General features: G+C 44.1%; 2 protein-coding genes across 2 annotated transcripts; one reads left to right on the plus strand and one right to left on the minus strand.

The window, feature by feature from the left end:
* The first annotated feature begins 729 nt into the window (after positions 1–729).
* On the plus strand, positions 730–6,133 carry casq2 (calsequestrin 2). The gene is made up of 11 exons (XM_047337432.1): positions 730–1,213; positions 3,123–3,207; positions 3,373–3,473; positions 3,564–3,675; positions 4,157–4,230; positions 4,309–4,439; positions 4,525–4,570; positions 4,662–4,716; positions 5,154–5,254; positions 5,407–5,481; positions 5,572–6,133. The coding sequence occupies exons 1-11, from the start codon at positions 977–979 to the stop codon at positions 5,833–5,835; spliced, it is 1,281 nt and encodes a 426-aa protein (XP_047193388.1). The 5' UTR covers positions 730–976; the 3' UTR covers positions 5,836–6,133.
* Positions 6,134–6,965: 832 nt separating this feature from the next.
* Positions 6,966–27,377, minus strand: LOC118282922 (vang-like protein 1). Its single transcript, XM_035604486.2, has 9 exons — positions 27,222–27,377; positions 22,012–22,261; positions 20,738–20,912; positions 14,613–15,041; positions 13,803–13,978; positions 12,892–13,025; positions 10,818–10,968; positions 9,891–10,125; positions 6,966–9,051 (listed from the first exon to the last, which is right to left on the minus strand). Exons 2-9 carry the CDS (start codon positions 22,080–22,082, stop codon positions 8,791–8,793), a joined length of 1,632 nt encoding a protein of 543 aa, XP_035460379.2. The 5' UTR covers positions 22,083–22,261; positions 27,222–27,377; the 3' UTR covers positions 6,966–8,790.
* Between the last annotated feature and the right edge of the window lie 568 nt (positions 27,378–27,945).

Genomic DNA, 27,945 nt, shown 5'->3' on the forward strand with positions numbered 1-27,945 from the left:
TGAAGAGCACTACTGTCCTTGAGACAAGAGATAAAGAGGAGGCTTCAGAGTGAGGTGAGGATAGAGGTGCAGCAGCTGCTGTTTCGTCAGTGGTGTAGTAAAGGTGTATGTGGTTATTATAAAGTTGAAGAGGAAGATCTTTGAGTCGGTGTGTACATTTGGAAAATGAGTAAAGCTGTTGACGAATGAGGCAGATTCAATTCGGACATTTAAAAAAAAAAATCAAAGCAAAAGTTATTCATTTTATATTTAGTCAGATAGCGCATTACACATGCTATACTCATAGGACCACATCTGCAGGACAACCGCTACAGACGGATGATAGAAGTTGTCCTTTGCACACCTGTTGGCAGATCGTCTCTTGAGCTGCCGCTTAAAATAGTTGCACCACCATTTTCCTACTCTAGCAACAAACCTCACACTGCCTTTGGTCCCTAAACATTAAACACCTCAAAATAACTGCACCCCGCAAATCTTTGGGCCTCCCTCCTCCTCCCACATCCCTGAGAGCGTGAGGCATCACAGGTAGAACGAACTGTAACTCCCCATTAAACCCCCTCACCGTTGTCCTCTGCTATCTCTCTTTCTCACTGGCCATTTTATTTTTAGAATTCAAACAACTGGTCTCCTAAAAATGGACTTGTCCAACACGGGCCGGGGGAGAGGAGCGTTGCTATGTATGGTATCCCCCCAACACCCCCTCCCCGATACCTCACAGGCCCCCGACAGTGCTTCTCTTTTGCCTTTGTGTCTGCACAGGGAGGGCGTGAAGGAGTGATCATATTGGGAGAAGGAGTTGCTGGCTCCTGAAGATGCTTTAGAAATTGAATTTCTGTGGACAGCTTTTCGAGTCTAATACTTTCTGAAGCATTCCCCACATTTCCCTCCCCTTTCACGGACCTCTCTGGTGGTCCAGTTTGCTTTTGTGAAACTAAACCCTACTCTGACTTTTGGGAGTGTGTGGGGACTCTGGACCATGCTCTCCCTGTGGTTGCTCCTGCTCCCTTGCCTGAGCCTCGTGCCTCTGGCGCCGGCCGAGAAGGGCCTGGACTTCCCACAGTACGACGGGAAAGACCGCGTCCTAGACATCAATGACAAGAACTACAAGAAAGCCTTGAAGAAGTACAGCATGCTCTGCCTGTTCTACCATGAACCCATACCAGACAGCAAGGAGCTACAAAAGCGACACCAGATGACCGAGCTTGTGCTGGAGGTAAAGTATCAGGAAGAAGGAAAAAAGAGAAAAGGTTCAGAGTCAGATTAAAGGAACAGGCGAGGGAGAAGAGCAGGGCTACGGAAACTTGTGGCATGGTGGCAATGGTTTCCTCAAGGTCAGTGTGTAAGTGTAAGCACTCTATGAAAGCACAGTACTCCAGTAAGATGCAGTCCTGTCACTTAAGGTTATCTCAGCCTAATTCAATGGGCGCTTCAGTCCCGTAGAAATGCATGAGACTAGTTCTCCCCGTGGCTCTGTCTTCTTTTGTCAGAAATAGGCCAAGAGCTCGTGTGTGTAGTTTTACATTTTTCAGCTATTTATGTATATCAAGTGCACTATTGTTCTCTCCTCCACTTTGGCTTTTTGTGGACCAGGAGCATGAGGGCATTTGTATTCAGGCTCAGCTCAGCAGCTGAATGCATGTGTAATTGATAAATTAAATTTACATCTCTCGATGAATCCCATACGGCAAGAAAAAAAGTGTGCCCTGTCTAATGTTACAAGTGGCTGAGGGTGAGCTGCTCTTTGATCTGTTGAAGGTAATCTGAGCCCATGTCATGGGACCCTGATATTAGCTTCACTTATTTTACACAGCACACAGGTGGGTCATGTTACTATAGAGTCAGGCACCCATATACGGTACAAAGAATGCACATTAGTGACGGCTAGTGTGACACGAGCAGACACAGTATACAACATATTATCAATGTTATCCAAAAAAATTGACATCCTGCAGGTGGTTTGTCCAATCATACAGCCTGTTTGATGTCTGTTTACACTGTCTTTGTCAATTGGCGCCCTGTGAACTTTTGAAAGATATAATTCAGATAGATCCTGCATCATTTACATTCCTGTTTACCACAGAATGAATGTAAAAATAGTCACTGGGACTGGATGGTGAGGCCAATGCGAAAGTGGCTGAAACCTGTATTCTCTGGAATGACAAGCAGAGAGCGACTCTACTTCTCACTTGATTTATAACTTCAGTATATTTTTTCCAGAGGAGATTATGGCCTCAATCACTAGTTTCAAGTCTTCTCCAATTCAGCATGATGTCCATTTTGTTAATTGTGGTCTAATTTAGAGTAATAATACAACATTAGACGATAATGCACATCCATTGGGGCGTCGATACAGCATGATTGACAGCTAGTACTGTCCAATAAGTGCATGTTGCTGGTGTAGGTGAACGTGCAGTGGACGAGTTCTCAGTCAGGCCACACCCCCGCTCCTCCAAATATGGTTACTTCTGGTTAAAAAAAAACAAGATGGCGCTGGCCAAAATGCTAAACTTGCGTGACATGAGCGATCACAGGATATGAGTTGTGCAACTAGCTTGTAAACACATGATCATCTCGATACACAATACAAACAAAAACATGAATCCTTTTGTAAAACCATGGCCACATAGCACCACCTGTGGTCAAAAACTGTACTGGATACCTTTAACTGTATTGTGTTTGTACTGTGTTTGTTCCCCGGGTCACTGGCGGTGAGCTCATTCCATTTGTGTGAGAATCATTGTGGCAGTAGAGTCTCGATCTTAATCAGCTCACAGCTCATAGAACAACTGCCAGAATAATTATGTATGCTCTTTGGTGGTTATATTTAGAACAAGACAGTCTAGGTTATTATGTAACTGTGTCTTTACGGCTCCTGGGCAGCTTGGTCACTTCTGTCAGCTCGCCAACTTTGGTATTCATTTTTCCGCCTGGAGATCTCACCCAACACTGAAGTCAAGTTCCCATTGATTTTTCCCCACGAAACGAGCTTCAGTGGAGTTAGATAGATGCTAAATTTATCTAAACTTTAAACCCAAAATGATAATTTGGTTGTTAAAATCTTTTGTGCTCAGTCCTCTTCTTACTGTACACTCCCTAATGATATTTTTTTCTCTTGGCTGCAGCTTGCAGCTCAGGTTGTGGAAGAGAAGGACATTGGGTTCGGAATGGTCGACTCCAACAAAGATGCAAAGGTGGCAAAGAAATTGGGTGAGAATTTGAATTACAGCCTAAACTTTATTTAGCTTCCTTTATCTGATTAGGATTTGCAACTCTTGAAAGAGGATTGCCCCAAATCCCAGTTAATAATTCAAGCGTCAAATAGGGGAACAGTCTTAACATGAATGTAATGGCATGTATGTCTTTTAATCACAGGTCTGGAAGAGGAAGGCAGTGTATATATTTTTAAGGCCGATCGGGTGATCGAGTTTGACGGCTTGCTCTCTGCTAACACCCTGGTGGAGTTTTTGTTGGATGTGAGTTGATTGATTTAAGGGCAGATTCCCAGCTGCTACCGCAGATCAACACCAGCCTGACTTCTCTATCCTCTCTCTGTCTGTCTGTAGCTAATGGAGGAGCCAGTGGAGGTGATAGGAAATGCTCTGGAGCTGAGGGCCTTTGATCGGATGGAGGAAGATATCCGCCTCATTGGTTACTTCAAGAGCGAAGACTCGGAGCGTGAGTGTTTGAGTCTGCTGACATGAGTGATGCGTTTGTAAAATGCTTTTTTTGCTGACTGAACACGGCTCACCTTGTTAGATGGGTCTGTGATGGGCTTTAAGAGGCCAATGCCCTTCATTATAGCCTAAGTACCTCTTAACCCGCTCATCTCCATGGATTTACTGATCCATTTTTACCACTGCAGCACACACAGCTGCCGCTGCCTCGTCCCTCCTCACATGCTTTGGAAGAACTGAGTCTGGAGTAGTTAACTTGTGGCAATGAGCCGCAGCTACATCCCATCTGGCCAACTGTGGGAGCATTAAGTAGAGGTCAAAGTTGAGCTATTTCCGCTCCCTGGTGTGCAAATGTCATGTATACAACTGCCAAAGAAAGCACAAACAGATATGTGATGAAGAAAACAGGAGCACAACGAAACTCTGTTGCTCAAAAGACACACAAGTCCTTTTCCCCTCCTTGTTTTCTCTCATATTCTCAGATTATGAAGCATTTAAAGAAGCGGCAGAGCAGTTCCAGCCCTACATTAAGTTCTTTGCCACGTTTGAGAAATCTGTAAGTGATAAACAAACACACGGACAATCCCATACACGCCGGTCATTACTCTTGAGTGATCTGACCTTTATGCTTCAGGTGGCCAAGGAGCTGACTCTGAGGCTGAACGAGGTGGATTTCTACGAACCCTTCATGGAGGAGCCTGTCACCATCCCAGGCAAACCCCTCTCCGAGGAGGATCTGGTGGAATTCATAACAGAACACAGACGGTAAGAGCAACCAAATACTACCAACCAACTTCTCTGTGACTTTCTTTCTGTATAATAACACCCAGTGTCTCTTCTGTACCATCAGACCCACCCTGAGGAAGCTGCGGGCAGAAGACATGTTTGAGACCTGGGTGAGTGATGACTGAGGCAACAACTTTAAATTCAGTTTTCCCTGCCACTTAACTGTGACCTGACATTTCCGTTTTCCTTACCTTTGCGCAGGAGGATGATATTGAGGGCATCCACATTGTGGCTTTTGCAGAGGAGGAAGATCCCGGTAAGAGCCTGTGAACTGTTACACTGCAATATGATTTTGGAGGAGATGAGGTACATGAGACTAGAACACTGGAGTTGTATTTGGAACTGTTTTGTCTTGATGTTCCATCAATTTATCAATCAAACTTTGATGACAGGTGCTGATGATACAAATAAGCTGTGAAATATTTGAGGGCTAAAGGCATAAAACTGATGAATGGGAAATAATGAAACCATTAAATTGATAAAAGGCAGTAAGAAAATCTAACAAAGGAAGCAGTTCACTGTTTTAAATTGAAGTCATTAATTTAAGCAGTGTGCTTATTCACTTTGTTGCTGAGAGTCATATGAGAAAATCAATACCCGTCTAATGTCTCTAGCCCTTCCCAGGTTTGGAGAAGTGGATGTTTTAAATCAGTCTCAAGTCAGTTGATGCTGTGTGGTATTACTTTCTTCTAGACGGCTATGAGTTCTTGGAGATCCTGAAGGAGGTGGCCAGGGACAACACTCACCTACCTGACCTCAGCATCGTGTGGATTGACCCTGATGACTTTCCCCTGGTGAGCTGTGACACCTCCCGTCGTAGACCTTACACAGGCAAACAAGAAAACAGAGCAACATCCAATCAAGCCCTGAGAACAGATATTCAACTCACAAGCTGAAGGTCTAAAGTGATCTGTTATTTTTTTTCTTCCTCGCTGTCTCCCTTCAGCTGATCCCCTACTGGGAGAAGACCTTCAAGGTGGACCTGTTCAGACCTCAGATCGGAGTAGTGAATGTGACAGATGTAAGTCCGGGGCAACGGGACAATTAGTTTTGTCATGATGTGAATGTTGTGCTGAGTTTCCTCTGACCGCTCTGTGTGTTCTGCGAGCAGGCCGACAGCGTGTGGCTGGAGATGGACGACGAGGAGGATCTGCCCAGCGCTCAGGAGCTGGAGGACTGGATCGAAGATGTGCTCTCTGGCAAAGTCAACACTGAGGACGATGATGACGATGATGACGATGATGACGATGATGACGACGACGACGACGACGACGACGACGACGACGACGATGACGATGATGAGGAGGATAATGACGATGACGACGATGACGACGATGATGATGACGATGATGACGACGACGACGACGACGAGTAATTTATGAGAATAACAGATCTTGACTCCTCAGTCTTGAACATGGACTTCAAACAACTGCAAAGTAACTTTTCACCAAGAACTGATTTTTACATTTGTACTGAATACTATGGGATAAAAAGATAGTCATAACTTATAAGCTTACTTAACATCTGTAAAGGTCATTTTTTGACAATTTAAATAATAATGATAATAACTTGGAAAAACATTTGAGTACCTCGGCACTTTCAAAATGTTAATATCTGTTCGGCCCGCCCGCCTCAGTGTCAATAAACCAAGCTGAGTGGTAAATGTGTGTTAACAACTCTCCATCCTCCTTTCAGGTAATTGCGACTTAAGATGTGATGTGTGGTGTAAAGGTACATTTTTCTGCCCAGGGGGCGCTACAGCTTTGAAAGGCCACGCGCTGACACCTTCCATTTTCAATAGCAAACCTCTAATCTCTTCCTTCATCTCTCACTAGTTTCTACGTCTTTCTACGTGAGGTTTATGTCACACCTGAATTAATGGGACAGGCAGCAGCTGCAAAGGGAGATAACACTGTCATTACACCTTTGGACCGATGCAGTGGAGCTCACTGGAATGCTAATTCCCCAAGTTTCTCTTCCTCTCTGCATTCCGGCACTTTCACTTTGTTTTGGTGCTTTCTCTTTTCTGCTGCGGCTCATTGTTTGCTCCCCGTTTTCTCTCTGCAAACAAAGAAAAAACACAAACTACAAGGACAAGGGAGGTTTCCTGATCCATTTTTGGCTGGTGGGCTTCACACTGCAAAACAAAGGCAAGATAAAATAGAAGAAATGAACCAGAATTAGCGGAGAAATTGGTTAATACAAGTGAAATCATCTGTACATTCGGCAAGATCATTTTACTTGACAAGAAATCTTGAAATAAGTTGGTTCATTCTAGAAACAAGTAGGGTCTGATAAGTTAATAAATAACTTTTGAAACAAACTATACTATATCACTTGAAGTGCACATATACATCCACAAAGAAAAGCAACTACCTCTGCATTCGGTTAACTGCTTTGAACAGTACTAGTTTTAACTACATAGTATATGATTGCTACTGAAATACCAGAAAAAACTAAAAACTGACCATTCTATCACAATACAACAATAATCGAATACCTTGAAAAGGTCAATACAAATATTTATTTTTTTCTTTTTTACAAATGTGACTTTGACACAACTGCTATGATTTTACATTTCCTGCTGTATAAAATAAGACAGAGACAACTGTCAGCTGCATGACATTTGGGAAAGCAATTTCTTTTCTTCATTATCTCTCACTCTCTCTCTTTCTATCTCTCTCACACACACACACACACACACACACACACACACACACGCTCACACACAGAAGCACATTTGAAAACTTCACACATATGTAGATCAGATCCTAGATATGTAAAACTGAGGCACGTGTAGTTAATAATAAGTATTTACAACCATCAACATAAAATACACCGTCAGTCACCACATTAAAAAAATTGTGTAAATATAAATTTACAACATAACATGCCTCCCATGTACAGAATACCTAAAAGATACAGATCAAATAAACGGTTTTGATTTATGCACAGGACAGTTCATGTTCCAGTGGTGGCGGATAAGGTGGCAGGAGTGTGACACGTGGGTGTCCACAGACAGAATGCTGACAGCAGAAATACTGACATTGGCTAATGTACACCATTGTATATATATATTTTTAACACTTGTTTTTAACAGTTGATGACGACAGCATGAGTTAAGTGTCTATTCATTTAAGGTAGGGGTTTTATTTCAGAGACAGGGTGAGTCAAATCTTTTGAAACACCTCCTGAAATCTGGGTTTTAAATATTTATAGATTTAACATTGTCTTATGCGGCTGAGAACCTCATGGCTCAGTGGGTTTTACTTGGCTGACAAGATGCATCGTATGCAGAGAGGTGCTGTAATAATATGTTCCCCTCAAAGAGTGCAGATCCAAATCAGGGGAATATGTTCTGAAATCCAACATCACACAGGCGACAGTTTTAACGTGCGATGTAAAAAATCTCAGTCACTTCAAACTCAAAGCTGTTCAAACATGAATCCTTCTGTGGGCCTTCAAAAAGATCAGTGTAACTGTACAAATGCAAACATAATGACTAGTCAGGTGTGTTTGTTCACAATCTGCCGGCTAGACTGTTTGTATTCAGCTGTATTGTGTTTGGCAGTTTTTTTTTTCTCTCCAAGAGATTTCAGTGACACTTCCAAAATGTGTCTGTCAACTATTTACAGTCCAGTATTCTCCACAAATACAGTGCAGACAGACAAGATAAAAACATCTGTGATGAGGTAAAAAAAAAAAAAAGAATCCTTCGAACCGAGCACAATTTTTTATATAAAAATGGAGATAGAGTATATTCACATATAAATACTGTACATAGATCTATCTGTGATACGGGACAGTTAAATAAATCACTCCTAAGACAGAGAAAGAGCAGTTTTGGTGAAAATTATTCAGTTTATATCAAATATTCGGGTCACTACGTAACGCAAAGGAGAAAGGGGAGACTGGTTAAGACAAACCACAGGTGTATATTATACTCACACACACATGCACGCACGCACACGCACACTTTCCCATTCTCAAAAGCACACACTCCTCCAACATCATGAACTCTCCCACGCAGGCACGCACTGGCACATGCGAGAAAGGAGAGCATTTGTGAAGTGCATAGAGGAATACCTGAACTGTGCTCTGCAAAACGTCAGGACACAGGAATCCAATCATACTCCCTCCTACTTTCTGTGTTTTATCGTCTTCCATGTCTCCCAGGACAAAGACAAGGGCAATAGGATGCTCTATGTGAGAAAATAACAAAAACCTAAGTACAAAAAAACCCAGTACAAAATGCTTTTTTTTCTTTTTCTTTTTCTAAATTCAGTCAGATAAGCGCAACAGGCCTGCAAGTCCTGGTCCAGCGGGTGTGTTAAACGGAGGTTTCTGACTGGAGCAGCAGTATAAACTTGTGAGACTTGGGGTCGACGTACTCCTCCATCAGTCGGATGTAAGGGATGCCCCTGATGGTAACGGCTAAGCTAAAGTCAAGACACCTCAGCAGGAACTCTGTCCCCTCCTTGACGCCGCTGGTGACAGAAGCCTCGCTGATCAAAGTCCACTGATCTGCCATCCAGCGCTCAGGGCCGTACTGCAGAGTGGGACCAGGGGCCAGGTAGGCCTCAAGGAAGGCCTGCATGGACACACACAGCCAGTGATTCTACACGATATTCACCAAGATAATTTACAAAAACAACAATAACCACTATGATAACTGCTGAGATCTTGCAATATGGCAGCAACAGCACCAGACAACAGTTACATCACGTAAAAGACACAAGTTGCCTGAGGCCTGAAATTCAAGCTCAACACTTGCAAGTTGTGTGTTCTTCAGTTAGTGCAAAACATCTAACATGTAAAATGTTTACACCTTTCTGTGTGATAGCCCCCATTATATTTTTCTTTAAACACCCTGGTTAGTCAAAATTATTTCATATCAAAAACTAAGGTGAATGGATCAATTATCAACAACAATTGACATCCAACACAGTCTGACCACCCTGTTCAACTGTGATCTACCATCCCTGCTGTTTTTTTCTGTGAAATTAAGTATGAGCAAATTTTTGTAGGTTAAGTTTTGGTTAACTTCTTCAAATCAAGTGATCTAGATGCAGTTAAAGTCAGTTGTGCACCTCTTATTGAACTGGACTCTTTGCAGGGACAACAGCCTCTGAACTGTGATATATCCGCAGCTGTTGCATAATGAGACCACAGTGTTGATTTTCATGTTTGTGGCCCTGTCAGACGTAATTGTAGTGATGTTATTGTGTTCCTAGTCTCAGCAATAATATTGGAGAGTAGAATGTCATCACAACTCATAGAAGATAACGGCCAGAATAATGAAAGTAAGACCCACGATGTGATAAACTGGAACTATCATTTACAGTCAGTTGGATAAACACTGCCTTTTGTGACATGAAATATTACCAACTCATCATTATCATTCGGACAGACAACAAAAGCCGAGCTGACCTTAGGACTCATGTTGTTCACGAGGCAGAAGGCGAGGTGCTTCTGGATGCTCTCCATGCTGTGGCAGTGCTGCCTCCTGGTGGTGCGGAGGTACTTCTGCAGGGCACGTGCCATGGACGGAAATATGGCCAGCGCAGCCTCACGTACGTCCATGATGTCGGAGGGGGCTGCGCGCTCGTCCTCCTTCTTCATCCGACGCACATGAGTGAAGGCCTCCTCCACAGCCACTACCAGCCTGACAAAGCAGCTTACAGTCAGCTCTCCAGGTTTCAGTTTTTTAATCCATACTGTTTAATAAGCAACGCATGTACACAATGTGATATGGAATACATAGTAAAGCTGGCTTTGCCCATCATCTGTTCAAGTAATGGCTTACATAGCTCAATATTCCATAGAGCTTTATTCGGACAGGATGTGACACTTGCCCCAACATAATCCTCAGATAAATTCTCATCAATTTTATCATAGAGAAGAATTCTGCTACCTATATTTTGTAGTATCCAGCAGTGCACACAAATGGACTGGCAAAAAGTTGAAACTCTTTTATGTCCAGATATTTAATGAATATTTATATTTAAACCGATGCATATAAGCACAAATGAAAATATAAAAAATACATAGACAAATCCAGTTATGATTGTTTTTTTTCAGTTCTTTAGGCCTGAATCCGGGGGTAATCCTTTTTGACATGATAAATCTGTGGTTATATGTAGCATTTCCTGGTTTAATAAACAAAATGCATTTGTGCTCAAAGAGATTTTAAGATTATGATTCTAGGAAGATTTTGAGTCAGACTCGTGCCATGCTGAAAGAGTCACAGAAATGGCTCAATCGTCTAGCCTCTTTGGTAAAGGTGATTGCCGCAAAATTACAAACCACATTTACAAAATGTCTCTGACATGACGTCATTCCTTCCCCGCGACTCACCTGGCTCTACGTTTGCGGACTCTTCTCTCGTAGTCGGCCTCTTCGTAGTACAGCTCGTTGTGGGCGCTGTCTTTGCGCTTGGCGGCAGCTGTAACCATCGCCCGTGACTGATTCCCATTACCGGGCTGAGCCCCTGCCGTGTTCCCCGGGGCTGCACCAAAAGGAGAGGACAGGGGCAAACTGGTTATATTTGTCCCTGACCCACCCGGAATCTGATTAATGGGATATACCTCGGTCTGAATCAGGGGAAGAAAGGGCCACATTGGAGGAGAACGTCCAAGGACGGAGGTGTGTAGCAACTGTAAATCAACCTTCTTGGCCCCTTTTATATCCCCCAAACTTTTGAGAAAGATTTAAGGGCTCTGTGTGTTAATCTTGGTAACTTATCTGGGGCATCCAGCCAGATCATGTGTCCCAGTCACAGTGAATGTTCATTATAGCCCCGAGAATAGAGGCAATTTCCACTGGAAGCATCCACATATTTTCCAGAGACAGGATCAAGCAGGAACCGTTTCATTCGGGCGTGTTGGGGGTTGGGGCGGATGAGATATTCATCATTTTACACTACAAAGACTGTAGTTCTTGTCTGATCTGTGAATTTACTGATTTGTGTGACAAACCCATAAAGCTAATGGAGCTTGTCCAGCAGTATATCACGGTTCCTGGTTTTTCATTGTCGGGGAGTAAAATCTGGTCCATATTCAGGAAGATCAGAACAGTTTGGGGGGAGGTTATAAAGAGTAAAATGCTGCAGGTCAGTTAAGACTATAAATCATTAATAACGTTATCTGCATATGTGTGCGTGTGCAGGTGAGAAGGAGACAAGTATGGTAATAAAACATGGATGAAAACCTTCCTGGTATAAAATGTGGAAAGAATGCACATGGAGGATTGTAAATATTTTCCTCTGAAAACACGGGGTGAACACAAGCCTCTTTAACTTCCTGGCCTACATCTTCTTGCAAATGAGAAGATCAACCGTGAAACACTGTGAATGAGAAAGAGAGGGGGTGGGGGGGTTGGACTAAGTGAAAAATGAAATAAAGAAGGGGGGGGGGGGGGAGAAAGCAAGAGTGAGACGAGCTGAGCGCGAGGAATGAGAGATGTGGGAGTGTGTGAGAAATAAGCGTTACTCTGATGCATTATTTAAGGCTTGAAATTCCACAGCCCTCTGGAGGCCTTTCCGCTGCTCTTTGATCGGGGAGGGGGTGGGGTAGATGGAGCTGTGAGGACACCATATCCCATACTGCATCCCTGCCATAGATCATCAAATCCACCATGCTGTGTAAGGTGGGGGAATGATGGCTGGTGAGTGGAGGAGCCTTTTAAGTGCAGGACAGGACACAATATGTGGCATTACAGGATGTGTGTGTGTGTGTGTGTGTGTGGATGCAGGGAGGCAAAATGTTGAGAGCCGTGCAACGCCACTGTTGGCCTGTGAGTGCTTTCTTCAGATGCAATATATACATTGTGTCAGGGACGGAGGCTTGAGAGCGCTGTGAAGATGGCGTCAACCGAACCGTGAATTTAGAAGCTTCCTGTGATAAAGTGCCGTGTGGAGCGATTCAGGACTTTTTATCTGTACTTACTGTCCAAAAGGTATGCTCTCAGTTTGTTTTTAAATGCTGAAGGAAGAGATGGAGATGAAAAAAACAACAATATCACAAGCAGAAGAAGCAGAAGACATAGTAAACCAGGGGTATGGCTTTGTCATAACTAATAATCCGACTATTTAGGTGTCTAAATGAATCAATGGCACAAAGGTAGGCCACAATTTGCCATGGATTCTGGGTTATGCAACTTGCAGAGGGAACTGCATCAATCCAATCAGCTCCTTTCATTTCAGTAAAACATGTTTGCCCCGTGGAAGAATCCAGCAGTTCAAGGATATTTTACCAAGCAAATTAAATTAGGTAAAGTGTGTAACACAAAAAAATAATTGCAGCATAACAGAGGATCTGAGATTCAGTGAAACAACAGATAACTTCAGACTCTTTCCCTTCTCACCGCTCGCTTCACAACACACCACACATTATACACCATGTTTTTGTTTGGGATAGATCAGGTGACTCACCGTCTACGTTGTACACCTTTAACCCAGCTAGGTGTTTGGCAGCCCGGTGCTTCGAGGCGGAGAGGAGTGCTGGGTTGTGGAGAGGGAAATCTCTGTAGTAGTACTCCAGAATGGACAGACAAGCCCTCTGAATACTGTGTGAGATGAGAGACAGACAGAAAGGCAATATAAACACGATTAGACACTGAATTTTATCCACAATCCCCCCAAAAGTGAGTATTTAGACAAAGAAGAAGACATTATTGGTGTCCCAACTTCACACCCTCAGATCTTTTTATTTTATTCTCACTAGTCATCATCCCCAAAGCATCATATTTCACACGGCTTCCTCTGGAGCCAAGAATGCTTCATACAACACAAACAAAATCAGTGCAGTTCCTCTTTCGGTAATTGGAAGCTGTTAATATAATGTGTATACTCAGTCTGTTGTATCTGGCTCCGTTGCAGGTTTTCACTTCCTGTTTACCATCCTGCAAATTCTTTCCAAATTACAGAAGAACACTGTGAATCATGTTTTTATCCGCATCATGTGAATCTTATCCAATTAGCCCTGTTTTCCCCTTGTCCTGCAGTCACACACTTGTCCAGGGCAGGAACAACGTAAGAGAGCCTGCGTCCGTCAGTTTCTCATCCCCCCCCCCCAGACTCTTAGAATAACCCGCCTTGAGCAAACTAGACAAGGGAACTGATGAGTAACTCAATTACTGCCTGTGCCAGTCTTCCCTGTGGACATGAGCCTCCAATTATACACATACTTCAAAATGGTAGAGTGTGATGACTGTGACCAAGTGCCACTGTGTGCATCTCAGTGTGGACTGTACAGAAAACTCACATTCACACGTTAGCTCGTTTCGCATCTCCGTCGTTCTTGCGTTACAGACGAGGTCATTACAGTGAATGCATATGCGTACCTGAGCTGTCCTATGTTGTAGTGACGCGTCTCTCCGTCCGTGGAGCGGATAACACTCACGCTGTAACAGGGCTGCAGCTGACGGAGCTCCAGCAGCACCACGGCCAGGTAGTGGACAAACAGCTGGGAGTCCACGAGGGACACGGCGAACTGGACGATACCGTGGTAGTCCTCATCCTGCTTAGACCACATCACATGTAGGCTATAGTGAAAACATTCACTGCTGTTGGATGAAAACCTTTAAAAAAACCAACTTTTTTTAACCTGGATTAAACCATGCAAATCAAATTGAAATTGAAAGAAAATAAATCTGTTATTTGGGAGGAATATCAACATTATCGTACCAAAAATTTGGGAAATACATTCCAAAAAATTTGAATTAAACAATATACAATTATGATTGATAAAACAAATAAGATAGCATAGTAGAAACAACCTAAAATGGCTTAATAATAAAAAACCCTCCATCTTGGATTTAAATTGTTACAGGTATTTATGTGCAGAAGTGCTTCCCTTAGCTTAATGAATGAGCACAGTAATTAGTTATTTGTTAGGCAAAATAAGAAAAATAAGGAGAGATAATATTAGTAAGAGTGATCGTTAATCTTAGATAACCACACAGCTCAGATAAATCAGCCTTGCCATTGTTTAAAATGAATCTCTTTAACCCTTATCTACTAATAAAAATAAGGAGAAAAAATAAATTCCAACCTGGAATGGCAACAATATAAGGAAATATTTTGTAAAAGTTGGCAGATGAGCCATAAATAAAAGTACTTTTAATGCTCTAACAGCAAAGTCTCTATCCCACCTGTGCATCGAGGATCCGGACCCCATAGAAGAGCCAATAAGACATGGTGAGCAGGAGTGTGAGTGTGCTGAGGAAGGCCCGGTACACACACATTCTGGGCAGGCTGGCGCGGCCCGGTCGGAGAAACAAGGCCCAAATGGCCACCAGGAGGATGAGGAGCTTGAAGGAGATGGAGAGGAAGAGGCCCTCACAGGCGGAACCACAAGCCTGCAGTCTGTCAGGCCACATTACGGCTGGAAGAAGCAGGAAAACCAAGGGCGTGGCCAGCACCAGCAGCCCCACACACAGGCCCACCGCGAGGGGAAGATAGCGGCGAAAGCCCTGGGTCCGGTCCTGTATCCCCTTCCCCAGTCCAACCACCTCCTCCTGGGAAACACTCAGCTCTGAGGTGCCTGTCACTGCCGTGGTAGTTTCTCCCCAGTTATCATCCTGAAATGGGAAATAGAAACAGAGATAAAGGAAAGGTATCCTTTTGTGAGTGTCATCGCTGGCACTTATCTCAAAACCTGGGCTAATAAAACCCCTTCACAACGGAAAAACAGACAGACCAGAGTAGAATTCACAAGAAACTGATAAACATGAATCCGACAGACAAGAAAATGCTTCCATTTTCCTATTTAACTTCCATCTTTGCAGAAGAGAAAAACGTGCACGCAGCAGAGTCTTTGTGCTTTAGAGACGTTTGATTTTCTTGGAGGTTTGCCTCATTATGAGAAGCCTTCAAAGTCCAATTGAAGTAACACAGGATGACAGGAGGGGATGCGCAGACAACATATGAAAGTATAAACACACACACACACACCCACACCCCCACCCCCACACCCACACGCACACGCACACGCATAGACACACACACACACCCACACGCACACACACACACACACACACACTCATAGACAAAAAGCTGAAGCTGTCCAGGCCCATCATTTTTTCAGGGTCATTTTAAGCATAAATCTTTCTAACAAAGACACACAGGATACACACGGAATAAATTAATGACACGTCTGCTCTAAAGAGGCATTTGTCAGGTGTGCCTGTCATAAATTTCACATAATTAGCCGTTCATTGTCCCCAAAGACTGTCACTGTATTGTATACATCTACAACTGCAACCAAAGACAAGAGTAGCAGCTGCAGAGAGAGAGGGATGATGGATTTTTAAAAAATGACAAACTGAACAGATGAGCCTTCATGGCTTCACACACACGTGCACACACACACACACACACACACACACTTATACACCTACAGAGAAACAACAGTCACATTAAGTTTTCACTGTAAAACGTTGCTATTTCAGGCTATTTAGCATTTGCATATTTCCAATCAGGAAAAATGCAACATTAGCTGTGAATTCTGTCCACCATTACTGTTCACAGCCAATTAACCGAGCTGTGCTGCGAGAGCAGACGCCAACAGGAAGCAAGAAGACGAATGATGATGAGATGCAGGGGAAAGTGAGAGAGGGGGGCAGCATGTGTAAGATAGCAGGGGGGGGGGGTAATGCATGAAGCCAGAGGTCAGCTACATAAGTGTATCATCAGATCCATTTGTAATCCAGTCCAGTAGCTGACTAAATTTGACAATCCTCCCTTTTTTTTTTTTCTGAGTCAAAATCTGAATAAATCTGAAAATGCTTCCCTTGGGTTTTTTGAGAAGGGAATATAATGAAGCTTTTAGAAAATGAGGACCCAAACCTGGTCGGACACAGCCGGGCATTAAAATTGAAATGGGCTGTTTCAGTTGCCATGATCGCTCATTATCCAATCACAGAGTACAGGTATATTTATTCATGCACATTCCACTATGACTTCCCGATCATAAGTTAGGGACAGAGCAGCAAAGCGGAATTATTGTTTGGCAGATTATCAGGTCACATTCATAAGCTGTGATCAGATCAGGCTATTTTATGATTGTTCTGTTCTCTGACAACAGGAAAAACGAAAATATGCAGCAACACATCATTGGTGAGATTTACATGAGGAGATTGCACAAAACGATATGCACAAATTCTCATTCATGCCTTCATCTGCAGCCGTCTACACCCTACTGCAATTCACTATTTGCCGCGCTCCCCCAGAAATCAATTAAGTGCCTCCAACTAATGCGAAACACAGCGGCGAGAACAAGAACTCAAAAATATGATCACATTACACCCATTCTCGCCTCGTTGCACTGGCAACCCGTGGTTTTAAGAATAGATTTTTTTTACATTTTATTACTCGTTCTTAAACCACTGAATGGCCTTGCACCGCCGTACTTAGTTGACCTTCTCATCCCTTATACCCCTGATCGTAATCTTCATTCTGCCAACCAGCTGTTGCTCTCAGTGGCCTGCAGGGCCGGACTTCAGACAGAGGGACGTAGGGCTGTCACTGTGAGGGCTCCACATCTGCAGAACAACCTTCACACAAGCTACCTCAGTGTCCTTTTTTAGAACGCTTATGAAAACACATTTTGGCTTTTAACCAGACGATTGTTTTATTGCTTATTCACATATCTATTCCAATGATTCAATCCGTTGCCTCTTGCATGTATTTCCTATTTCTAAGTCTGTGAAGCTCTTTGTAGACATGTTTATTGAAAAGTACAATATAAATAAAGTTTATTGATATTATTATTAAGATTGGCATATGGCATGTATATGGTAAATGTGGAGCTTGGTCCAGCAGCCTATCAGCTTGCAAGACCGGGGAACAGGGGAAAACAGCTCGGCACCTCTAAGGCTCACCGTTTAACACATTTTTATCTCTTTTGTTTTATTGTACAAAAACCAAAGAGTAAAAACAACTATTTGTTTTTCTTTGGGTGTTTCTGTGTGTGGGGTTTTCTTGACTGTGGTTCAGTGACTCCCTGGTTTTGCTGCTGTTTGTGTGGCAACTAAACTAACCCGAGTTACCCAACTGTTGGTTGTAGCCTCAAATTAAACTCATATATAGCACTCGGCAATAAAGCGTATAAGCCAATTTCCCCAACTATCAAATTATTCCTTAAAAACTCTCACAGAGCGCTCGGAGGGAACACATCACAATTTTAACTAGCCCAGACACAGCAGACAAACCAGACGGTCTGTGCCACTCCTCACCAGATGTTGTCTACGAGGCAACCGTTTAACGGTTGCGGACTAAAAGTTGAGAGAGACTTCACTTTATTATAGTTTCAGTGTGGTTGCAGATCTTTAAAAAAACAACCTCAAAACACTAGGTTGGACACATTCACATGTTAAGGCCGCCTTCTAAATCAGCTACAGTGACAGTGTGTCTTAGTCCTCAATAAACTCCAGCTACAATATCGTACACTTCAACATATGCACCATGATAGTTCACACTCTCCGTCAGCCTCCGTTTGGACGCACTGTCGGAACATTTCAGTCCGCCACACAATCTCTCTCCGCCAAGCCATTTCATACAAACAAGGATTCCCAGTCAGTCGTCACTGACTGGGCTAATACACAGTTAAAAAACAGCCATTAAGTCCCAGTTGATTAATCCGCGGGATTAACGCTACACTAATCAGACCTGATCTCTACATACAGTAAAGTGAGGAGAGACATTGTAAATGAAGGAGAGTGATTTAAAGAGAGAGAGAGAGAGAGAGAGAGAGAGCGGCATGACTGCTGCCGTCCTGCTTGGCAGTCGTTTCATCTGGAAGAGGGTGAGGATGGATTAGGGTGAGGCATGTTAAACCGTCACAAAGCGCATCTGCAACAATTCACTGATAAGCACAGAGCTAACAGTCGGCCAGATGCAAAAACGTAATGGCTGAGCCTTACCGGCCTGGATGGCAGTTAGAATGACACTGAACATGTTGGTTTGCGCAGTGTGTGTGTGTGTGTGTGTGTGTGTGTGTGTGTTTTTGTGCTAAAATGAATCACAGAACCCGTGAGACAAAATCGTTCAATAAAGCCTGACAGGGTTTCCTTCAATTTCCTCCATCCTTTTATCCCAGTGGTTATATTGTATGTCTCTGTATCATATTACAAGCTGTCGGTGTGGTATTTGTAAGGTTTGATGTTTAAAATGCCAAAACGAGACTGTGTGTGCCTTTCACCGAGCACTCTGGTGTCGCTGGAGTCGACACTGTGAGGAAAGGGAAGCTGCTGCTTCGACTGGCACAAATTCACAGCATCATGAAGCAGCATGCAGTCTCAGTAACAGATTTGGCACCCTCTCTGTGACTCACACACACACACACAGGCAAACACACACACACCCACACACACACTCACACACACACTCTCACACACACACACACACACACGCACACACACACACACACACACACACACACACACACACACTCACACACACACACACACACACACACACACACACACACACTCACACACACTCACACACACTCACACACACACTCACACACACACTCTCACACACACACACACACACACACACTCACACACACTCACACACACACACACACACACACACACACACACACACACACACACACACACTCACACACACACACTCACACACACACACTCACACACACACTCTCACACACACTCTCACACACACTCTCACACACACACTCTCACACACACTCTCACACACACACTCTCACACACACACACACACACACACACACACACACACACACACACACACACACACACACACACACACACACACAATCACACACACTCACACACACTCACACACACTCACACACACACACACTCACACACACTCACACACACACACACACACACACACACACACGCACAGAAGCAGTGGTCCAAGAGCGTATCCTTATGTCATAGGCATAGAGTGTAAACATGGAGGATTATTCATATCAGCTTTCCTCAAAGTGGCGCTTGGCAGGATGCTGAGGCTAATCTCAGTCTGCGAGAATGTCTCTCCTCACCGGAGCCTGTGAGTACTTCAGCAGCTCTGGCATCCCAAAAAAAACAACACCCTCTGGCTGCATGGAGTGAACCTGGTGGTGGTACCGACGGAACATTTGGAACCATATGTCTGGAGGGCAAACGCGACACAAAGGGAGATAAACTTACACTGCCGACAATGGACGCAAGCTACGAGCTGACAATCACATGACAGCGTGGAATGCGGCTGCCCAGACAGAAGGGGATGCCGAGCAAGAGACGGCAAAATAGGTCAGACCTCTCTGAAAGTGTGAGACCGTCTTGGCTGGAGACGCGTCCAGAACCTAATCAAGTTGGATTAGAACAGTTTGGAGAAGCCTCAGCCACCTCGTACACATGCCCATTCCTCTAATGCACAACACATCACAGTTCATACACAATGATCAACTGTGTTTTTTTCCCCTTCTATAGATTTCAAGTAGGTCAGGGAGCCTGCGAAGGCAGCCCCAGGCGGAGTACTCTCTGTGGAAAATATCTATAACTCTTTATTCTCCTCCTCTAGGCGTCTTTTTGCTTCTCACTTAGCTTCCTGTAACTTTCATCGCGACTTACCTGATAATCAAAGAGGAGTGGAACATTTTGAGAAACACACGAAAAGATCGAAAGCACTCTCGTATCCGTCTGTTGAACGTGAGGCTGGATTCGGGAGCTTCGGTATCGATCTTCTTCCTCTCGCGAGATGTACAGTCGACGAGAGTAAACATTTATTTTAAACAACGATCCAAAATATTCAACCGCATCTTTAATCCCTGTAGAGTTGTCTTGGGTAAATATGCACTCTCTCTTGAGCTGAGCTGCATATTCACAGCATTTACCTCCCGTCTGAGCTTTATGGGACGACTGTTCTCAATTTGCTCTGCTTTAAAGCTATCAGGCTTGACAGTTATCTTTCACACACACACACACACACACACACCGTAAGATAGCGTTTTCCGCACAAATCCGTCCAGGCGTACAAGAGGGATGCTAATCCTCTGACCCATATGATCCCTTATCACCATTGTTAGTATGTGTCAGTCTCTGTGGCGGTGGGTAGCCAGCTGTGTGAGGAGAGTTTATAAGGTCATGGTGCTGACTTCATGGCTGGATTACTGGCCCTTCTGATATACCCCCAAGGTATGTGATCACCGCAGAGGCTGTTTCAAAGTATGCATTTAAAAACAACAACAACACACCGCCTGCCTTCATTTACAGGTTAATTGTAGTTTCTGCATCAGTACCTGGGCTTCATCTTCTTCAAGATCTGCTGCCGGCGAGGGTTCCCCAGGCAGCGGCTCTCCGTTGTGAACGGGGGATTCCTGGGATGGTGTGTCGGGCGGATTGATGACGACGGATCTCTCCGAGCGACTGCTGTCTTTGCTGCTGCTGACCTTGTGCCGCTCACGGTTTCGATCCCTGGGAAATGAACACATGAACCACGCAATGAACATAAAAATATGGTACAATATCAATATAGACACCTCAACATAAGATCAGAAATGTAATGTGTGTTTTGTTCTTATTAATACTATTATTATAGCTTTTTCTCTTTCTTCTCTCTTCCTCTTCTACTTCTTGTTAACGTCATTTATCAGGACCAAACTGTAACATTCTGAAACATTTCTTATTTTACTATTGTCTTATGAATGGATATATGTATATATACTGTATGTACATGCAGTTTAGCCCTAATGTGGTTCAACCAGTTTATCTTTTCTCACTTACTATGGCTACTATGTCTGTTATGGATACTCTCACTTTGAAAAAAACAACATGTAATGTACAAAATATACTCATTATTGATTAATGCAGAAATTCAGTTGTCCCTCAGTTTTTTTGTATATCAAATCAGTTTCAGTTTTGTATAAGAATCCCCTGCCCCAAAGGAAAATATATAAAAAGGACAACAATTCAGGTTACTACTTATTATTTTATTCACATGCACAAAAATGAATTGTTTGGGGTTTTGGGCTGATTATTGGACAAATAAAGACATTGAGAGATAAAATGATTAATAAAATGAAAGATTGCTCATGAAAATTATTTTTAATCGCAGCCCTACATGGAAGAAATATGGTGAAAAGGGAGAGCAATGAATATTCCAACAGACAAATGCAGGAGTGAGGAGGAATGGACAGGAGGACGGGAATCAATGACTCTCTTATTTTGCAGAGTAAATCACTGAAATAGGTTAAAGCCACTCATCTGTGACGACCCTAATCCATGAGCTCGGTCTGTCTCAATCAAATAGCTTTCTCCCGCTCTATCCCTCCCTTAGTCTCCCATCTCATTTATTTGTGCTACAGCCAACACGTGGCTCGTACCAAACTGACGGCAAACGCAACAAACTCAATGTGCACGCACACAAAAAAAGGTAAAGTAAAAAAACACGTCAAGGGGCTGGGATGAGCGAGGCAGCATGTGATCAGACAAAACCAACAAAGAGGATGGGGTAGACAGGTACAGTGGAGGGGCGGGCTGCGAGATGCAAAAGGCAGACAGACAGATGACATACCCATGTCGGTTTGATCTCCCGGAGCGGCTGGAGTGATAGGAGTAGCCCGAGTGGGTCGACTCTGTGTCCATTCCGGCGCAGTTCAGAGGCGGTGATTGGCCAGGGGGATGAGGAGAGACTCGGCGTGTGGCAGAGGGGGTAAGCCGGCGGCAACGCTCAGGAGGAGCGATGGGTTGCTATAGAGACGAGCCTCTGGAATCCACGACGACTGACAACTACCCCAGAGAGCTGCTTCGGTAGCCACATTGACCTGAGAGATGGAGAGATAGAAGGTGTGTGTGTGTGTGTGAGAGGTTTGCTTCAAAGCCTGCTACACTCCGTCTACCGAATAATGCATTACACACACAGTGTCTCAGGATAGTGTTGACTGTTATCGTACAGTTCATTTCCGTCCAGCACAGAATGACCAGTGATCCAAATATCACAGGAACCACCCATTTTAATCTGCTCTGTATTGTAGGGCTGCTTGTCAAGGCGGATACATAAAATGATGAATCATTGAAGTATGGACCAGGCAGTTTTTACTCACCTACCTCTGTATAATGCTTGTTCCTGTCTCTAACAACAACAGTGGGGTCCACGGTGAATTATGGGTGGATTATCTGTCCACAGAGTCCGAATTTGGTCAACCCCTTTGTTGTACACATGACAAAACATGGAAACACTGCCTTCATACCAGTCAAGATTAATCTTTTACGCCTCTCAAATGTATCATGTCTGTTTTTAAATGTGTTCAAGACTTTGTCCTAATTATGCCATTTTGGCCAGGCTTCTCTTGTTAAAGTAATAATGCATCTCAGGAGACGTTCTGGTTAAACATAGTGCAAATAAAAAGGAAAGCAAATAAAAATGATTGGACAATAAAGCGACAGACATGCGCTGTAGACGCTTCAGGCAGAAAACAGAGACCAGTCCAACCAGTTTCGACTAACACTGATAGAAATGTGTTTCAAATTTGTATATTTTGAACAATATGACACCTACTTTTGCTTAATGCTTGTAAGCCGGGGCTGCAACCTGGATTCATGAAAGTCTTTTAAATGTGTGTTGTTGATTTTTTTTTAATGATTTGGGTTTTCCATCCATTTCAAAAGTCTAAAAATAGTGGACTGAACTCGTCAAGAATGATACCATCATACAGTTTTAATTGCAAAATGTAAATGAATCTCTCCTGGTAACTGAAACCTACAATTTCACAATAAATATTCACAATAAAGGAATGAAATCAAATGAAACAAACAAATGATCTCAGCACCCTCATTATAGCTATGTGAACTACATTCATAGCATAAAAATTCTGGTTCAAATGAATTCTCAGATTTATCTCTACCAGTACGTAAACGACCTCCCCATCCGGTTATTATGAGGTCAGAATGAATCTGCCAGACTCACTTCCTGGGCCCTAATGTATGCTGAGTGATGAATGAGGATGTCTACTGCTTCACCATGCATGACCGTTCATTTAGAACCTCCAGCTACACCCCGTCCACCTGCCAATCATTTCTCATTTCGCAAACTGGGATTATTCTCCCCCTTTGTGGGTTTACAGGCTATTTGTTATCGCTGCAGCTAAGGGTGCCAATAAACACTGAAATAGCCAATTCAGCATATTAGGATGTGAATCCACACGGCGGCCTGGAGATCGTACTGTGGAAATCATGGTTAGACGAAGACACTGCAATGAAGCTGATTTCCATTAAGATGTTATGAATGTTTTTCTTTCCTTCCATTACCCATCAGGGGAAATGTTGGTGCATGTGAAAAATCCCAGATTTTCCATTAGGGATTGTCATATAGTGCATATGAATTATGTGAAAACACTGTCCCTACCTATAGTATTACATATATCAGACAAATGCCTTTTACAACATCCAGGTGTAAATGATGCTGTGACAGAGAGTGAAAATGACATCATTCTGGGCTGATGCAGTTGCCTGTGCTATTAAAAGCAGAGGAACATGACATTGCAAATGAAAAACGGAGCTGTAGATACGCAGCACGTCGATAAATAATGCACTTGAACATACTAGAACGTAGCACTCGCGGCATCAGAGCCGATGTCGCCGCATCAAATTTTAACCACAAACCAGAGTTTTGGCAGAGGACGTTCGTTTCTCTCATCTCTCAACCGCATCTGGAGCGTCCACTGTTGCCCAGGCAACCCAGGAGGCAGGAGGCCCCATCCAGCAGCAATAATCAATCACCCCCGCTGAGGGTAAATTTGTGTGATACACTTATGTGTGTGTGTGTGTGTGTGTGTGTGTGTCGGGGGGGGGGGTGTGACACAGAGAGAGGGCACAAAGAGCAAACAATGGCTTCTCATCCCACCCAGCACCCGCATGGTTAAATGAATAAGCCTATGATATGAATGAAAGCTGTTAACCCCATGAGTGCATGATCTCTGAACGCGTGGCAGCGGTATGTGGGCCAAGATGATCCCCCCGAGAAGCCACTCATCCACGGGACGAGCATGAAGAGGCGTAGTGAACCAGGCCACGCGGAAAATCGCTGCCACAGGGCAAGAAAAACTATCAGTTACAAACTAAAGGATAACTATGAATAACGCATGCGGGGATAACAATGTGCGTCATAGAAGTGCTGCTGCCCGTTTACTGAGGGTCGGCCCATCCAAGAAAACTCAGGAGTCACTCTATGTAGAGAATATATTCTCTGCTGAGGCGCAGTAGCATCTATCTGGACCGTTCCGGTCGGCTGCAGATTCACGGGGGCGGAAAGTGACACTAATGTAAAACAAACACTCATTAATGTTTGTTTAGCGGATGGAGGACGATGCGCAGTGGGAGCTACTGTAAGTACACGTGGTCAGATTCAGAGATTGGGCTCATGTATTATGGATTCATTTTTATTTTTTTTTATTCCAAAAGAGCATAAGCACACTGCACTATTGCAACAAATACTTGTGAGTCTCTACGGGGGGCAACATCTGATATAGTTCAGTTTTCTTTCCCCCCGCTGGTTCACAACTCATCAATTAATAACAAAGCTGAGAATGTGGGATTTTTAGTGCAATGTCACGTGGCTGCGAGGACTTTTGGCCTCCAGACTGGGCAGAGAACAAGAGGTGTGGAATTTGAGATTCCATCAAAGTGTGATGAGGAACTGGCAGAGATCAGCCTCATAGCCTGGTTACCATGGAATCGGTGCCCTCCCTCACACCCATTAGCCCCCCGAGCCGTCCCCTCCCTCCTTCATGAGCGCCCTGCCCTGGTGGCGTCACGCCAAAATCTGCCAGATGCAGCAGCTGTCCGTCCGCTGGGTTACAGTGGTTTCACAATTTTGGAGGAAATCTGCAAACTACACATTTACCATCTATAGCCAACAGTTGAAACTGATGATACCTGCTGATGAAACATTTTTTGTACATAAAATATCAAAGAGAGAAAAATTGCCATCACAAGTCTCCCGAGCCCCAGCTGACGTCTTTGTATTGATGGTTTTGTCCAACCAATATCCACAAAAATATCCCCTAAAAATTAACCAGATATCAAATGTTTTGCCACAATTCATGTACGGTTTAACAACGAAGCCCTTCAGTGTGTAATTAATTCAGCTGTGTGTTGTTTTTGTGTAATTCCAACATAAAACGCCATCTTTGAAAAGCCAAAATTTTGCCACATACACACACACACACACACACACAAGTGACACAGTCCTGTAGGCTGGGTCAAAGCCTCTCACAAATAAACACACTGTTTTCCACTTGTTGTGTCATGGACTCATTCAGAACCCTGTGTTTTTCCTCTCATTGTTTGCTGCGACAATCTGACATCTGATTCTTGGCACGAGCGTATATTTGTCTGGTATGTGCAGGGAGCGAACCTGTGACCTTTGAGTGACTGGACTCGGCCTCAGCCACTCCCAACCCGCCGCTCTTTCACATCCCTACACACCCCACAGGGTTAAGAGGAGAAAGTTAAGACCTGACACAGTTCTCTGGAATGCAAACTTAGTCCCCCCTCTGATCTGCTCATGTGGAACTAAGTAAAAGGATAGTGCAGGGAGAGGGAGAGAGGGAGCCGAGGTGATGCTGGGAGGGAGGGTTGTAGAGGAGGAGACGCTTCAGTACATTCCTGCTTTAAGAGCAGTGCTCTATTGTCCGTAAATACGCTACTGTACACTACTCTACAAAGCACCACGCTTCCTACTGTGCTATCCGAGCTCCCCAGGATCCTAATGCTCCTGAAGGGAGATGAAAGGTGCAGCTCCATTTCTCGTTTTAACTTCTCACCGGCTGCCCTGCCAGCCAAAAAAAACAATGACAAAGGCATCGCCAAACAACTCCGTCCTTTTGATCCTTCATGGCAGGAATATATAGCTTCCAGGGGGGGATGACTCATCTGGTTCAGGGGTTCCCATGCCTCATAGTGTCCTTTCAGCCTTCCTCGCACAGGACCTCTCAGCACCGTTTAATAATACATGGCCGCAGGCTGCAGCGGCGGTTTCACCGCGGCATCATGCCTCTGAGGGACAATCAGGGGGGAGACGGTGATGTCCGAGGAGACACGTGAAGCGGCTTCTGTCACACTGAACACCTCATCCAGCTGTGTGCTCCAGACGGCTGCTGCTGATGGCGACACACACACACACACACACCCACCCACACACACACACACACCACCACCACCACCCTGCTGCGGCAGCCTGCTCTGAAACGCCCTTTATTTTGCAGACTCCTCCCGAGTCGTAGAGAGAGGGAGAGGGCAGGGGATGTGAGGTTACTTCTTCTATTACATGGCTGTAGTTTCGCTTACAATGGATCTCTGGTTTCAGTTGCATCCTCCTGAACCCCAGTAGGAGGCTCAGGGGTGGGCTGCATCAGCCACCATCACCTCTAACAATGCTCTCATCCTGTTGGTTTGCTCAATGTATTTACACGCAAATCAGAGGCAGGGCAGCACACACACACACACACACACACACACACACACACACACACACACACACACAGCACATACATTAAAAACATAAAAGGCGGAACAACAAGGTTAATCTCCACATCAATGTGGGTTAGGAGCAGGACCACAGACTAAAGGCTGCATCCGTCTGGTTTGAAGCAAACCATTTTTTCCCCCCACGACAGCAATGAACTTCATCAGTCATTTTTAGGAGGGGTGGCTTTTTATCTTTTCTTTTTTTTGCAAGGATATGCCGGGTGTCATGAATATATAGCATGGATTTCTTAATCCTACCTCTTTCCTCAGATGTGTGTCATATTCCCTCGCTCGCGTCTCTGTGCGTCGCCGAGCTGCTGCCGCTGCTGCTGCGAGGCGCGTTCGCGCTGTTCTGAGAGGAGGCTCGTCACAAGAGAGAGAGAGAGAGAGAGAGACAGAGAGAGAGACAGAGAGAGAGAGACAGAGAGAGGGAGGAGAGAGAGAGAGAGAGAGAGAGACAGAGAGAGACAGAGAGACAGAGAGAGAGGAGGAAGGCAGCATGGAGGTATGACACATCCTCCAAGTGCACTGAAAATGAGGATTGTTCCGCTGTCGCCCACAAGAGGGCGCCCTTTGCCAGCGGTCGCCCTTTGGCATAAAGGCATGGTCCCCAGACAGGCGGAGTTTTTATTTTTTTTATTTTAAAGACTGGTCCATTTAAAAAATATGTTTGGCCTGTTGCTTCACATGTTTAAAGTGACGTATGTGTAATATAGGAGGCTGCTTTCACATTCATCTGCAGAGAGGAACGTCTTTTCTATGTAGACACACCCTAAATCTGACTTCGATTCAATGATTCTGTGACATCACAGTCACAGTCTTTTTTTTGCCAATCCTGCTCCGATATGTAACTCACAGAGTGTGTGATGAGGAAACCTGCAGCCTCCAGTGCAACTCTACACTGACCTCACCTTATATCCAACATGTAAACTTTGGACATGACAACTAGGCTATGGATCATTTTGCACATCCACCAGTAAGA

The sequence above is a fragment of the Scophthalmus maximus genome, chromosome 14 (assembly GCF_022379125.1).
Source record: "Scophthalmus maximus strain ysfricsl-2021 chromosome 14, ASM2237912v1, whole genome shotgun sequence".
Lineage (NCBI taxonomy): Eukaryota > Metazoa > Chordata > Actinopteri > Pleuronectiformes > Scophthalmidae > Scophthalmus > Scophthalmus maximus.